The sequence below is a fragment of the Martes martes genome (assembly GCF_963455335.1).
Source record: "Martes martes genome assembly, chromosome: 2".
NCBI lineage: Eukaryota > Metazoa > Chordata > Mammalia > Carnivora > Mustelidae > Martes > Martes martes.
In genome coordinates this window covers 160,139,707-160,155,058 of record NC_137889.1, presented here as the reverse complement: position 1 = coordinate 160,155,058, position 15,352 = coordinate 160,139,707, and the positions used below count along the sequence as shown (strand labels likewise).

The 15,352-nt window shown below is 38.7% G+C and overlaps 1 protein-coding gene across 2 annotated transcripts in view; it reads right to left on the bottom strand.

Annotated features, from left to right (window-relative positions):
• TBC1D19 (TBC1 domain family member 19) overlaps window positions 1–15,352 on the bottom strand; it is a 161,249-nt gene that overhangs the window by 88,218 nt on the left and 57,679 nt on the right. For both annotated transcript variants that reach the window (XR_013966477.1, XM_080797659.1), the window contains exon 9: window positions 4,193–4,265. Coding sequence is in view for 1 of the 2 variants with exons in the window: in XM_080797659.1 (XP_080653785.1) it covers window positions 4,193–4,265 (73 nt within the window). In the remaining variant the exon portion in view is untranslated. The remainder of the gene's footprint in view (window positions 1–4,192; window positions 4,266–15,352) is intronic.

The window sequence follows — 15,352 nt, the reverse complement described above, 5'->3', positions numbered from 1 at the left end:
ACAAAAGAGGAGACCCAAAGGACTACTAAAGTAATGAAAAGAGACTCAACCACATTAGTCACCCGAGAATGTAATTAAAAGCATTATGAAATGCATACCCATCGCAATGATGAAATGGAAGATGGACAATTCTACATACAAAGAAAATGGAGTAAATGAACTTTTCATACAAAGGTGGTGGGACTGTAAATAGTGCAGCCACTTGGAAAACCAGAAGCACCTACTAACACAGAACGTATGCACATCCTAGGACAATTAGTAATCTGTTCTTGGGTATACACCTTAATGCATTCATATGTGCCCTAAGGGACATATACTAGAACATTCATGGCAGCACTACTGGTAATAACCAAATAGTGGGAACAACTTGAATGACCATCAACAGTAGAAATCATCAACTGTATGATCCCATATCTACAAAGTAAAAAATAGGCAAAACTAACCTACAATATTAGAAGTCAGGATAGTTGTTACCCATGGAGGTTGCTAGAGTGTAGAATTGTACCTGGAGGCTTCTGGGATGCTGGTAATACTCTATCTCTTGATCTAGTCAGAGGTTTCACAAGTGTTTTCACTTCATAAAAATTCACTGATCTGTATACTTAGGATCTGTGTCCTTTTCAGTATGTACGTTATACTACTATAATGTTACTCAAAAATTAGAGGAAAAAAAAGATCATGCAACTATGAGAGGGAAAGATTTTAGCTCTTTTCCCCATCCTACAGAAAATCAGTTTTTCCATTTTCTTTCTCTTTCTCCCCACCAGCTGAGAAAGGAGGAGCTGTTAACTGGATTTGTTAGATTCTACAACAGTGATTAGTTTACCTCTTCTAATGAATGGGATAACCATGTATTAAGGGCCATGAACTTACATGTGACTGTCTGGGTAAGTACAGCCCGGGTCCCCTGGCAACCTGGTGACCATCTTGGCACTTGATTCCCTCCTCCCAATTTCTAGCAGTCCTGCTTTGAGGAGTAGAGAATAAAAACAACTGCATCAACTAAAGAGACTATCAGCCTCCTCTAGCAGATGTAGCGTTCCTTCCTCTGCTATATGTATGTATGTATGTAGGTATATGTATATATGCATATGTATGTGTATAATAATATACATTTATGTATGTATGTATATGCGTAATATGTAATGTATGTAATAACAGCAAATACCACACTGATTCTTATCTGAATCTTATTTTCCACTACATCTTCACCAAGAGTAAAGATTATGTCACACCTATGTGTTCACTAGTCTCTGGCCCTTAGCAGGGTCTCATATTTGTTGTGTTACAGTGAATCAAAAAAGAAAGAACTGTATTCTAGATTGAGAAAATAATTAGGCTTTCTAAAGCATAGGTAAGCACAGGATCTAGAATAATTTTAAGCAATTCTTAAGGGTTATTTAAAAAATGAAAAACATAAATATCATTCAAAGTTATATTATTATTATTTTCTTTTCCTTTTGTTATATGTATAGCTATCACTGGCAATAAACAGAAATATAAGGTATCTGTCTTAGTCTGTTCAGGTTACTACAATAAAACACTCACAGACTGGGTTATAAACAAGAGAAATTTATTTCTTACAGTTCTGGGGACTGGAAGTTCAAGATCAGGGCACCAGGTTGGGTGCATGCCCTATTCTGGGTTGCAAACTGCTGACTTTTCTCTGTGTCCTCACATGGTGGAAGGAGCTAAAGAGCTCTTTCACAAGGGCACTCATGTCATGCATGAGGGCACCACCCTCCTGACCTAATCATTTTCCTGAGGACCCACCTAATACCATCACCTTGGGGATTAGAACTTCAAAATATTTCAGGACAAAAACATCTAAACCACAGAAATATCTTATTCTGTGAGATATATGATATCTTCTCATAAAATAAAAAGGACTATCAAAGGTCAGGAGGGGAGGCAGCATATAATGGCAGACTTTGGAAGGAGACTGTTTAGTTTTGAATCTTGGTTCTAGCACTTACTAGCTTTGTGACCTTGCACAAGTTACTTAACATCTCCACGTCTTCAATTTAAAATGGTAGTAAAACTTCTATCTCATATGATACTAGAAAATTAAAACCATAATCAAGTATAACTATATACCACCAGAATGACTACAAAGAAGATGGCATACATCAAGCATTAGCAAGGATATAGGACAACTTCTTCTACTCTCATACCTTGTTGGTGGAAGTGTAAACTGGTACTACCATTTTTGAAAATTCTTTGGAAATTATCTACCAAAGCTGAACTTATGCAAATGCCAGGAGAGAAGAATCATTTTCCCAGGTATATACTTAACAGAGGTGTATACATATGTTCACCAAGAGAAACAAACTAGGATGTTCATAGCAGATTTATTTGTAATAGCCCCAAACTTGAAACTTCCCAAATACTTATCAACAGTAGAATACTATAATGCAAAAAAATTGCCCACAAATACACACAATATGGCTGAATCTCGCAAACATAATGTGGAACAAAAGTCGTCAAACATCAAAGAGCACATACTATTATGCTTTCATTCATACGAAGTTCAAGAATTGGCAAAATTAATCTATTCTGCTAGAAATCAGAATAGTGGTTATCTTTGACAAAGGGAATAAAGATTGAAAGAGGATAGGACGGGGCTTCAGTTAATTGATCTGGGTGGTATTTTATTTTATTTTTATTTTTAAAAAGATTTTATTTATTTATTTGACAGACAGAGATCACAAGTAGGCAGAGAGGTATACAGAGAGAGAGGAAAGGGAGCAGGCTCTCTGCTGGGCAGAGAGCCCGATGCGGGGCTTGATCCCAGGACCCTGGGATCATGACCTGAGCCGAAGGCAGAGGCTTTAACCCACTGAACCACCCAGGTGCCCCCTGGGTGGTATTTTTTTTTTTTTAAGATTTTATTTATTTATTTGACAGACAGAGATCACAAGTAGGCAGAGAGGCAGGCAGAGAGAGGGAGAAGCAGGCTCCCCACTGAGCAGAGAGCCTGATGCGGGACTCGATCCCAGGACCCCTGGGTGGTGTTTTAATATGTGTGTCCACTTCATAAAAATTCAATGAGTCATTCTCTTATGATATATGTATTTTTCCTTTTTAATAAAAATATAATCTCTACACGCAACGTGGAGCTCAAACTCACAACCCAGATATCAAGAGTCACGCTCTCTACCAACTGAGTCAGGCACATGCCCCTGTAATTGTCCATATGCATTATACATTAATAAAGTTTTTAAAATGGTAATAGAACATACCTTCTAGAGATACTGGGGTTAAAATTAGATAATACACATGTAACATATAGTATGTATTCAATGACTTTATTGTATTTGTTATTGTTATTAATAATAAGAAACAGCCAACTTCTTTATTTTACAGAGAAAGAAACAAGTCCAGAAATGTAAAGTGACTTGCCCAAGTCACACAGCTAGCCAGTGGTGGAGGAAAGACTGGCACAATTCCACAACCATATAGGCCTCCATATTTTAAGCCAATTTTTACTTCTTGTTTATTATAGCTAAATACCAATCTGGTCTTTTATGAAAATCACATTTATTTATGCACAAAGAAGAAAAGCTGCAGAAGTTTTCTGTTGGGTTAATATTTAAAAGATACTAATTTTATAGCCTAAGTTTATACAAGGTAGAATATATGTATACAATTAACTTGGTGATACAAATAGTTATAAAGATAGATAGTAATGGCCAGTAAAGGAAAATACGAGTGCTGCCGATGACAATTTTGCCAACCAAATGATGTATTTTTTTTTAAAGATTTTATTTATTTATTTGAGAGAGAATGAGTGAGAGAGAGCATGAGAGAGGAGAAGGTCAGAGGGAGAAGCAGGCTCCCCAAGGAGCTGGGAGCCCTATGCGGGACTCAATCCTGGAAGTCCGGGATCATGACCTGAGCCGAAAGCAGTCGCTCAAACAACTGAGCCACCCAGGTGCCCAAATGATGTAAGTATGTTTAATGACTTTTCAAAATTAAAGACCTTCAAATTAAAAGACAAAATCTAGTTGAATTCTGATAATAAAAACATACAGAATTCTATTCAATAATTAACAGAAATCAAGGAGAAGCAAAAAGTATGCTTGGTTTTCAGACATTAAAAAGTTACTAGATTAATTTGGAAATGACTAGATAAGCCTTCAACTCGTTCTCATTTACCATTAATTATATGGTGTATGGAAGAAACACTCACCAGGAGGCACTTGTGTAGAATCATCTATACCCAGCTGTCCTGTAGTTAAGCCGAGTTCTACAAAGAATTCTTTCTGAAAAATAACAGAATTAACATACATCTCAGACTTTGCTACACAATATTTAAAAAATCAGTCTCCTCCAAACATCAGCTTAAATAAAAATTACAATGTGAAATGAATCTTTGCTTCATTCAAATATCTTAAAAAGAGGATTTTATTGAACTTTTCAAGAGTAATGAGATAGTCAGAATTTTGCCTTTTTAAGTAATAGATTAATCAGTTAAGTAAGACATGATAATTATACTTAAAAAAAAAGATTTTATTTATTTATTTGACAGAGAGAGAAACAGAAGAGATGGGAACACAAGCAGGTAGGAGAGGGAAAAGCAGGCTTCCCGCTGAGCAGGGAGCCCGATGTGGGGCTCAAGCCCAGGACCCCAGGATCATGACTCGAGCTGAAGGCAGACACATAACAACTGAGCCACCCAGGCACCCTGATAATTATACTTTTGAGTAAAGAACTAATAACATTCAAATCTTTCCTAACACACACACACACACACACACACACACACAGTATGTGTAGAACTCAACAATTTTATTTTTTAAATTCATTGCCTAAAATTACCAAAATGATTCTCTACCTGTTTTCTATGGTGCTATACTTCACTTTGCCTTTAATCAACTAAACACTGCAAATATCCAAAACAACTTAATTTTTAAGTAAAATTAAACTACCAAGCGTTCTGCTAAACTAAGAACAAATTAGATTTATTCTCCAGACTTCCTCCACTTATCTAGTAATGTCCAGGGAAAGTAAACATGTTTGTCTGTTATTTTTTAAATATACAACAACCTCATATTATTCACATTATGTTTATTCCTTAAGTAATTAAATATTTCTATTAATATTTGCCTCAGTGTTTTGTTATTATTCTAATTGCTAAAACCAAACTTCCTTCTCCTTTAAAAGATGAAATTAGTTTTAATCCTTCATAATTATGTATTATTATTTAAGTTAGTGATTTATTTCTGCCCCTCATAAGATAGTTATCCAGCCTAACATGCATAGTCATTTTATTTTTGTATTGATTTTAAGTAACTGATGTTATACTTCAATTTTTAACTAAACTTGAATTTTATATATACTTTTAAAAAGCACTTCAGTTTATGTTTCTAATTTTTAACGACTAAAGAGGAAAAGTCCCTTCATACTATGGAAGGGACCTAGATCCGATAAACATGTCGATATTAGCTTTTGTAACCACAATGGAGAAGAGAATTTTACTTATGCTAAGTCATGTTAAGGTGCAGAAACAGAACTCTGAACATTTATTTTCTATCTCACTGCTCTGTACTATTTTTCACTCAATATCAGTAGACCTGCACCCCAATCTCAGATTTCCTTCAAAACTTACCCAAGATACTAGGCTTTCTGGGATGCCTTCCTTGAAATTCTGGTCTACTAGAAACAACTTTCTATGCTACATGTATTACCTTTTATAAACCTCTAGCAAAGAACAGAATCATATCATATTGAAATTATCTTCTTACTGTCCATCTCCCCAGTAATCTGAAGCTCCTGGAAGACAAGGACTGTGTCTTAAAAATATTTGTACCCCCGGAACTTAGCAGTGTGCTAAGTGACACATTGCAGAGGGACCCCATAAATATTGAGTCACCATGCTGAGCTCTAGTTTTCAACCTGTTGCCTCCTTGTGACTGAATCGGTAAATACAAATGAGCTGACAATTTCACTTTAGAGTTAAAAAATTTTAGTTTATTAAAAATGTCCTTTTAACATGGATGAGTTTACATAACACTGTGAACTAGGTTTGAAAGCTATCTATTATAGGATCATTTGACTCATTGAGCCTCAGTTCAGTAATCACACACACAGACCAGGGTCTCAAATAAACTATGCATCTTGGAGTCAGAACCATATCCCCAGGCCACATGACTCAAGGAAAGAGGGAATAACTAGCCCTAGTCACAGCAGGAAGAGAAGGACTAACCATACTCTTAGTGGGGACAGCCACAAGTTTTTTGAAAATTAGCCACAGGCTTTGGTTCTTCAATAGCTAAGAACGAATCCACATCAACTCCAGGTCCCCCCAGACAGACAGAAGGCATAACTAGTCCCACTCACACACATACTAAACCTTTTCATACAGCATCCTTTTCCTGCTTCTTTACCTAGCAAACTCCTTCAAACTAGTCCAAATGGCAGTACTCTAAGAAGACCTCCCACCACTTCCAGCAGAAGAATCTTCCACAGCCTCTTCTGTATATTTTGTACAAACTACTACAAACAGGTCTTCTAATATTTTTTAAAAATAACTTCTTAAAAATTAATTTTTAATTGATTATATTTTAACAGTAATGATGAACAGTTATATACTACTTACTAAGTTTCAGGTACCAACTATATGTCTTATATTTTAGTTTCTTAGGTCTTCCATTAAAAAAAAAAAGTCCCACTTAACCGGGTGGCTTTAAACAGACATTTATTCTCACAGTTCTAGAGGCTAGAATCAAGGTGTTAACAAGGCCATGCTCTCCCTGAAAATTCTAGGGGAGATCTGTTCTAAGCCTTTCTTTTAGCTTCTGGTCTTGCTGGCAACTTTCAGTGTTCCTTGCCTTATAGATGCCTAACTCCAATCTCTGCCTCTACTGTCTTTAGAAACTCTCCTTGTATGTCTCTCTTCTGTGTCTCTTCTCTTCTTATAAAAACACTGGTCATACTGGAATAGGGCTCACTGTATTTCCGTAAGATATCATCTTAACTTGATTGATCTGCAGTGACCCTATTTCTTTTCTTTTTTTTTTTAGTTTTTATTTATTTATTTGACAGACAGAGATCACAAGTAGGCAGAGAGGCAGGCAGAGAGGGAGAGGGGGAAGCAGGCTCCCTGCCAAGCAGTGACCCTATTTCTAAATGAAGTTACATTCACAAGTACTGAAGGTTAGGACTTCAACATATCTTCTTGAGGAACACAATTCAACTCATACTTTTACATCTTAACTTGTTGATCTATATAATACTTCTATGAGATGTTATTATCCTTCTTTACAAATAAGAAAACTAAGGCTCAAGGAAACTTGCCCAAGGTCACATAGCCAGTAAGGGGAAGAGCAAAAATTTAAATCCCAATTAGGGGGCTTCAGAATCTAATCAATTAACCATCATGCTATACTGTTTCCACATACAGCAAATAGTTTAAGACATCAAATCAGCTAAAAATATGTAACAACAAGAGACAAGATGGCGGGGAAGTAGGAGGAGGCGCCTTTTCAACCTGCACCCTAAAGTGAGCTGATTACCTACCAAAGAACTCCGATCACCCATGAAATCAGCCTGAGATCAGAATTATACACGTCTGGATCTCTACGGGGGCCAGAAGACGCCAGTGGGCAGGTAAAGTGGAGTGGGAACGTCGGACTGATATCGGAAGATAAACAAAAGGGGGAGGGAGCCACCAGAGGCGACCGACTGGAAAATAATACCCCAATACGAGAGTGCCCGGCATCTGGGGACCAGCATTAACTTGGAGTCTTGTTGAAAGCACTCAAAAGAGCAAAGACTCGCGCGGGGAAATTGTGGGAATCGGGGCGGATAGGGATAGGGGCTTAAGTCCCCAGACCCAGGGCAGCATCCCCGGGCGCTGAGCCGGAGAGTGCGGCGGAGAAACCTGGTCTTTGTCCCTGAGCCGCCAGTGCGCCCGAGAACGGGTGGAGTCCGGCTCCCGTGAGGGGCTGGGAGCCACACCAGACGGCAGAACGCGCACCTTACTGGAGGTGCACGCGTGCCTCAACCTCCCCTGAGAGAGGTGCACGCCCAGCCTGGTGTTCTGGGACCCACGCGGCGATAGACCCACGCGGCGATAGAGCCGATAGAGCTGGAGGCGCCGCGCCCCAAACCATCCCCTGGGAGAGGTGCGCGCAAGCACTGAGCTCTCAGCCCCAGCCAGCGGGAAAATCTCAGTGTGCGATTGCTGCTTGGAACCTCTCTGGCGGTCTGGAGCTGCCCAGACAGCCACAGCTGCCTTGGTTTTGCGTACAAGCAGGAGATCCTGCGTCCCCAGGGACCGTGTCTCAGAACCTGCTCTGCCAGCGGCCCAGCGGCTGCAGCACCTGCAGGGGAGCAGACTGAGCCTTCTCTCTGAGAGGGAGGTTGGGGTGCAGTTTTCTTTCCTCTAAACCTCCAAAAACCATCAAAAGCTGTCAAGGCGAGAGAAAAGAAGTGAACAAACATAAAAACCTCCAGAGAACAAAAACCTGAAAAAAAAACGTTTTTCTCAGAGCCCACCCCCTTGAGGGGGTCGGGAGGACTTAACTCAGGGAACATCATTGACTGAAAACCCACGTGGCAGCCCCCTCCCCCAGAAAACAAATCAGGAAAAAAAAAAAAAAAGACTACAAGAGAACAACCACCACTACTTCATAGATACAACTTTTATTTTTAATTCTTTCCCACTATTCTGGTTCTTTTTTTTTCTTTTTTTATATAGATAATTTTTTAACCTATTTACCATCACAGTGAGATGTCCAGTACATCAAATTCCATGATAAACTTCTAACCTGAATTTTTTTTGATACATACACATGTGTTTTTCTTTTGCTTTTCTATTTTCTTAATTTTTAAAAAAATTTTTAATTTAGTTTAGTCCAGTTTATTCCTTTTTTATTTTTATTTTCTAATATTCATATAGAGTTAAACTTCAAGGTAACCCCCTTTCTCCAAGCAATGCTACCCCTATAGGTGAACCAATTTTTAATCCCCCTTTTTCTTAGGAAAGTTGAGTCCTTTAACAAAGATATCAAGATACATCCAGGAAGAATCAAAATAACCTTCCTCGCCCACACCGAGAATCTATAACCATGCTCCCATCTTTTTCTTCTGCCAGTGTCTCTGTGTATTTATGTTTGTCTGGATAGTATATAAATCTTATACTTGGGGTTCTTCTTGACGAGGCTCCTCCTTTTTTTTGCTTATATATATATTTTTTTTCTCTCGTCATATACTTTTATCAGTCTTTTTGTTTGTCTGTTTTTGTTCGTATATGTCATAAACCTTACCCTGGGGCCCATTTGGGCTGAACCTTCACTTTTATCTTCCCTTTTTTTCCTGTCTCTCTCTCTCTCCCTCTTTTTTCTTTTTCTTTTCTTTTTTCTCTCATTTGGGTGGGGAATCCTGAGTGCTCAGAAGCGTTCCAGGGTGCACCTTGACTGCACCACGGTCAATACATCCAGCTACATCTGTCCAGTCATCTCTCACCAAAATGACTAGGAGGAGGAATCCCCAACAGAAGAAAAATACAGAGGATGGGCCTTCTGCAACAGAGCTAACGGCTATCAACATAGACAATATGTCAGAAAGAGAATTCAGGCTAACAATTATCCAGGCAATAGCTAGGTTGGAGAAAGCCATGGATGACCAAACAGAATTGATTAGGGCAGAATTGAAAGCGACCAGAGAGGAGGTTCATAATGTTAGGGCAGAGCTGAAGGCCACCAGGGATGAGGTTCACAACGCTCTCAATGAGTTCCAATCTAATCTAAATTCTCTAAAAGCTAGGGTAACTGAGACAGAAGATAGAATTAGTGATCTGGAGGACAAACAAATAGAGAGAAAGGATCAGGAGGAAGCCTGGAACAAACAGCTTAGAAGCCACGAAAACAGAATCAGGGAAATAAATGATGCCATGAAACGTTCCAACGTCAGAATTATTGGAATCCCTGAAGGGGAGGAGAAAGAAAGAAGTCTAGAAGATATAGTGGAACAAATTTTTCATGAAAATTTTCCCAATCTTGCGAATGGAACAAGTGTTCATGTACTAGAAGTAGAAAGGTCCCCCCCCCAAGATTATAAATTCAAAAAAAACATCCAGGCACCTCATAGTAAAATTGAGGAATCATAATTATAGATACAATCTCTTGAAAGCCGCTAGGACAAAGAACCTCCTTACATACAGAGGAAAGCCCATCAGAATAACGTCAGACCTGTCCACAGAGACCTGGCAAGCCAGAAAGGGCTGACAAGATATATTCAGGGCACTAAATGAGAAGAACATGCAGCCAAGAATACTTTATCCAGCAAGACTGACATTCAAAATGGATGGAGAGATAAAGAGTTTCCAAGACCGGCAAGGCTTGAAAGACTATGCAACCACCAAGCCGACACTGCAGGAAATATTAAGGGGGGTTCTATAAAAGAGGAAAAATCCTAAGAATAGCATTGAACAGAAATATAGAGACAATCGACAGAAAGAAAGACTTCAAAGATAACACGATGTCAATAAAAACGTATCTCTCAATAATCACTCTCAATGTGAATGGCCTAAATGCACCCATAAAACGACACAGGGTTGCAGATTGGATAAAACGACAGGACCCATCCATATGTTGTCTACAAGAGACCCATTTTGAACCTAAAGATACACCCAGACTGAAAGTGAAGGGATGGAGAAGCATCTTTCACGCCAATGGGCCTCAAAAGAAGGCCGGGGTAGCGATTCTCATATCAGATAAATTAGATTTTAAACTAAAGACGGTAGTCAGGGATACAGAAGGACACTACATCATTCTTAAAGGGACTATCCACCAAGATGATCTAACAATTGTAAATATCTATGCCCCCAATATGGGAGCAGCCAATTACATAAGAAAACTATTAATCAAGATAAAGAGTCATATTGATATGAATACATTAATAGTAGGAGATCTTAACACGCCTCTCTCAGAAATAGACAGATCATCGAAGCAGAAAATCAATAAAGAAATAAGAGCATTGAATGACACATTGGACCAGATGGACCTCATAGATATATACAGAACATTCTACCCTAAAACAACAGAATACTCATTCTTCTCAAGTGCACATGGAACCTTCTCCAGAATAGACCACATACTGGGTCACAAATCAGGGCTCAACCGATACCAAAAGACTGAGATTATTCCCTGCATATTCTCAGATCACAATGCTTTGAAACTGGAGCTCAATCACAAGGAAAAGTTCAGAAGGAACTCAAATACCTGGAAGCTAAAGACCACCTTGCTTAAGAATGCTTGGATCAACCAGGAGATCAAAGAAGAACTTAAACAATTTATGGAAACCAATGAGAACGAAGACACTTCACTCCAAAACCTATGGGATACAGCAAAGGCGGTCCTAAGGGGGAAATTCATAGCCATCCAAGCCTCCCTCAAAAAAATTGAAAAATCCAGAATACACCAGCTGTCTCTACACCTTAAAGAACTGGAGAATCAACAACAAATCAAACCAACTCCACACGTAAGAAGGGAAATAATCAAGATTAGAGCAGAGATCAACGAGGTAGAAACCAGAGACACAGTAGAACGTATCAACGAAACTAGAAGCTGGTTTTTTGAAAGAATCAATAAGATCGATAAACCATTGGCCACACTAATCCAAAAGAAAAGAGAGAAAGCCCAAATTAATAAAATTATGAATGAAAAGGGAGAGATCACAACTAACACCAAGGAAGTAGAAACAATCATCAGAAGCTATTATCAACAGTTATATGCCAATAAGCTAAGCAACCTAGATGAAATGGATGCATTCCTGGAAAACTATAAACTCCCAAAATTGAACCAGGAAGAAATTGACAACCTGAATAGACCGATATCTAGTAACGAGATTGAAGTAGTGATCAAAAACCTCCCAAAAAACAAGAGCCCAGGACCTGACGGATTCCCTGGGGAATTCTATCAAACTTTCAAAGAAGAAATAATACCTATTCTCCTGAAGCTGTTTCAAAAAATTGAAGCAGAAGGAAAACTTCCAGACTCTTTTTATGAAGCCAGCATTACCCTGATCCCCAAACCAGGCAAAGACCCTACCAAAAAGGAGAATTTCAGACCGATATCACTGATGAATATGGATGCTAAGATTCTCAACAAGATCCTAGCAAACAGGATCCAACAGCACATTAAAAAGATTATCCACCATGACCAGGTAGGATTCATCCCTGGGTTACAAGGATGGTTCAACATTCGCAAATCAATCAATGTGATAGAACAAATCAATAAGAGAAGAGAGAAGAACCACATGATCCTCTCCATTGATGCAGAAAAAGCTTTTGACAAAATCCAGCATCCGTTCCTGATTAAAACGCTTCAAAGTATAGGGATAGAGGGAACATTCCTGAACTTCATCAAATCTATCTATGAAAAACCCACAGCAAATATCATCCTCAATGGGAAAAAGCTCGCAGCCTTCCCATTGAGATCAGGAACACGACAAGGATGCCCACTCTCACCACTCTTGTTCAACATAGTATTAGAAGTCCTAGCAACAGCAATCAGACAACAAAGAGAAATAAAAGGTATCCAGATTGGCAAGGAAGAAGTCAAACTCTCTCTCTTCGCAGATGACATGATTCTTTATATGGAAAACCCGAAAGACTCCACCTCCAAACTACTAGAACTCATACAGCAATTCAGTAATGTAGCAGGATACAAAGTCAATGTCCAGAAATCAGTGGCTTTCTTATACACTAACAATGAAAATACAGAAAGGCAAATTAGAGAATCAATTCCATTTACTATAGCACCAAAAACCATAAGATACCTCGGAATAAACCTAACCAAAGAGGTTAAAGATCTGTACTCGAGGAACTACAGAACACTCCTAAAAGAAATTGAAGAAGACACAAAAAGATGGAAGACCATTCCATGCTCTTGGATGGGAAGAATAAACATCGTTAAAATGTCTATACTGCCCAGAGCAATCTATACTTTTAATGCCATTCCAATCAAAATTCCACCAGTATTTTTCAAAGAGCTGGAGCAAATAATACTAAAATTTGTATGGAATCAGAAGAGACCCCGAATTGCTAAGGAAATGTTGAAAAACAAAAATAAAACTGGTGGCATCACGTTACCTGATTTCAAGCTTTACTACAAAGCTGTGATCACCAAGACAGCATGGTACTGGCATAAAAACAGACACATGGACCAGTGGAACAGAGTAGAGAGCCCAGATATGGACCCTCAACTCTATGGTCAAATAATCTTTGACAAAACAGGAAAAAATATCCAGTGGAAAAAAGACAGTCTCTTCAATAAATGGTGCTGGGAAAACCGGACAGCTATATGTAGAAGAATGAAACTTGACCATTCTCTTACACCGTACACAAAGATAAATTCGAAATGGATAAAAGACCTCAACGTGAGACAGGAATCCATCAGAATCCTCGAGGAGAACATAGGGAGTAACCTCTTTGATATCAGCCATAGCAACTTCTTTCAAGATATGTCTCCAAAGGCGAAGGAAATAAAGGCAAAGATGAACTTCTGGGACTTCATCAAGATAAAAAGCTTCTGCACAGCAAAAGAAACAGTCATCAAAACAAAGAGGCAACCCACGGAATGGGAGAAGATATTTGCAAATGACAGTACAGATAAAAGGTTGATATCCAGGATCTATAAAGAACTCCTCAAACTCAACACACACAAAACAGATAATCATATTAAAAAATGGGCAGAAGATATGAACAGACACTTCTCCAATGAAGACATACAAATGGCTACCAGACACATGAAAAAATGTTCATCATCACTAGCCATCAGGGAGATTCAAATCAAAACCACATTGAGATACCACCTTACACCAGTTAGAATGGCCAAAATTAGCAAGACAGGAAACAACGTGTGTTGGAGAGGATGTGGAGAAAGGGGAACCCTCTTACACTGTTGGTGGGAATGCAAACTGGTGCAGCCACTTTGGAGAACAGTGTGGAGATTCCTCAGGAAATTAAAAATAGAGCTTCCCTATGACCCTGCAATTGCACTGCTGGGTATTTACCCCAAAGATACAGATGTAGTGAAAAGAAGGGCCATCTGTACCCCAATGTTTATAGCAGCAATGGCCACGGTCGCCAAACTGTGGAAAGAACCAAGATGCCCTTCAACGGATGAATTGATAAGGAAGATGTGGTCCATATACACTATGGAGTATTATGCCTCCATCAGAAAGGACGAATACCCAACCTTTGTAGCAACATGGACAGGACTGGAAGAGATTATGCTGAGTGAAGTAAGTCAAACAGAGAAAGTCAAGTATCATATGGTTTCACTTATTGGTGGAGCATAACAAATAATACAGAGGACAAGGGTAGATGGAGAGGAGAAGGGAGTTGAGGGAAATTGGAAGGGGAGGTGAACCATGAGAGACTATGGACTCTGAAAAACAACCTGAGGGTTTTGAAGGGGCGGGGTGGGAGGGTGGGGGAACCAGGTGGTGGGTATTAGGGAGGGCACAGATTGCATGGAGCACTGGGTGTGGTGAAAAAACTATGAATACTGTTACGCTGAAAATAAATAAAAAATTGGAAGAAAAAAAAAAAACATCAAGTATATAGTAGATACTCAATAAACAGCAGTTGGATTTATAGTTGTATCTTAAAAAAAAATATGTAACAACAAAATAGCAGTTCCTTATCTTATACATTCCTCTGTCATACGCATACACACATGTGCACACACAGTCATAACTGGCCACTACCCAGGGACAACTATTTACAGCTTTTTTCCTGGTATTTACCTCCATATTTCAAGTAACACTTATTGCTACTTTTTTTTTTTTAAGATTTTATTTATTTATTTGACAGAGATCACAAGTAGGCAGAGAGGCAGGCAGAGAGAGAGGTGAGAAGCAGGCTCCCTGCTGAGCAGAGAGCCCGATGCGGGGCTCGATCCCAGGACCCTGAGATCATAACCTGAGCCGAAGGCAGAGGCTTAACCCACTGAGCCACCCAGGCACCCCACTTATTGCTACTTTTAACAGTTTCAGATATCTATTGATTTTTTATTGTAAATAAGGATTTTAGCTCAGGTACATTCTCTTTTCCTCCATCATTCCAATATAATTATATATCCATTCTTTATTAAATCCATATTAAGAGTTTGCATTATGACTAAATATCCACTGCTGAGCCACGCAGTATGTGATAAATGTTTCCTTTTTTTGTACTATTTTTAATATATGTAGCTCATAATTTAATATATGTAGCTCATAATCCTTTTTTTATATACATAATCTTCTCTAAACATTTATCTCTTCCTGTACCTCCAACAACTCTGAAAAGACCATCCACAATATAATTGTGCATGTGGTCAAACTTTTCTTGCAAACA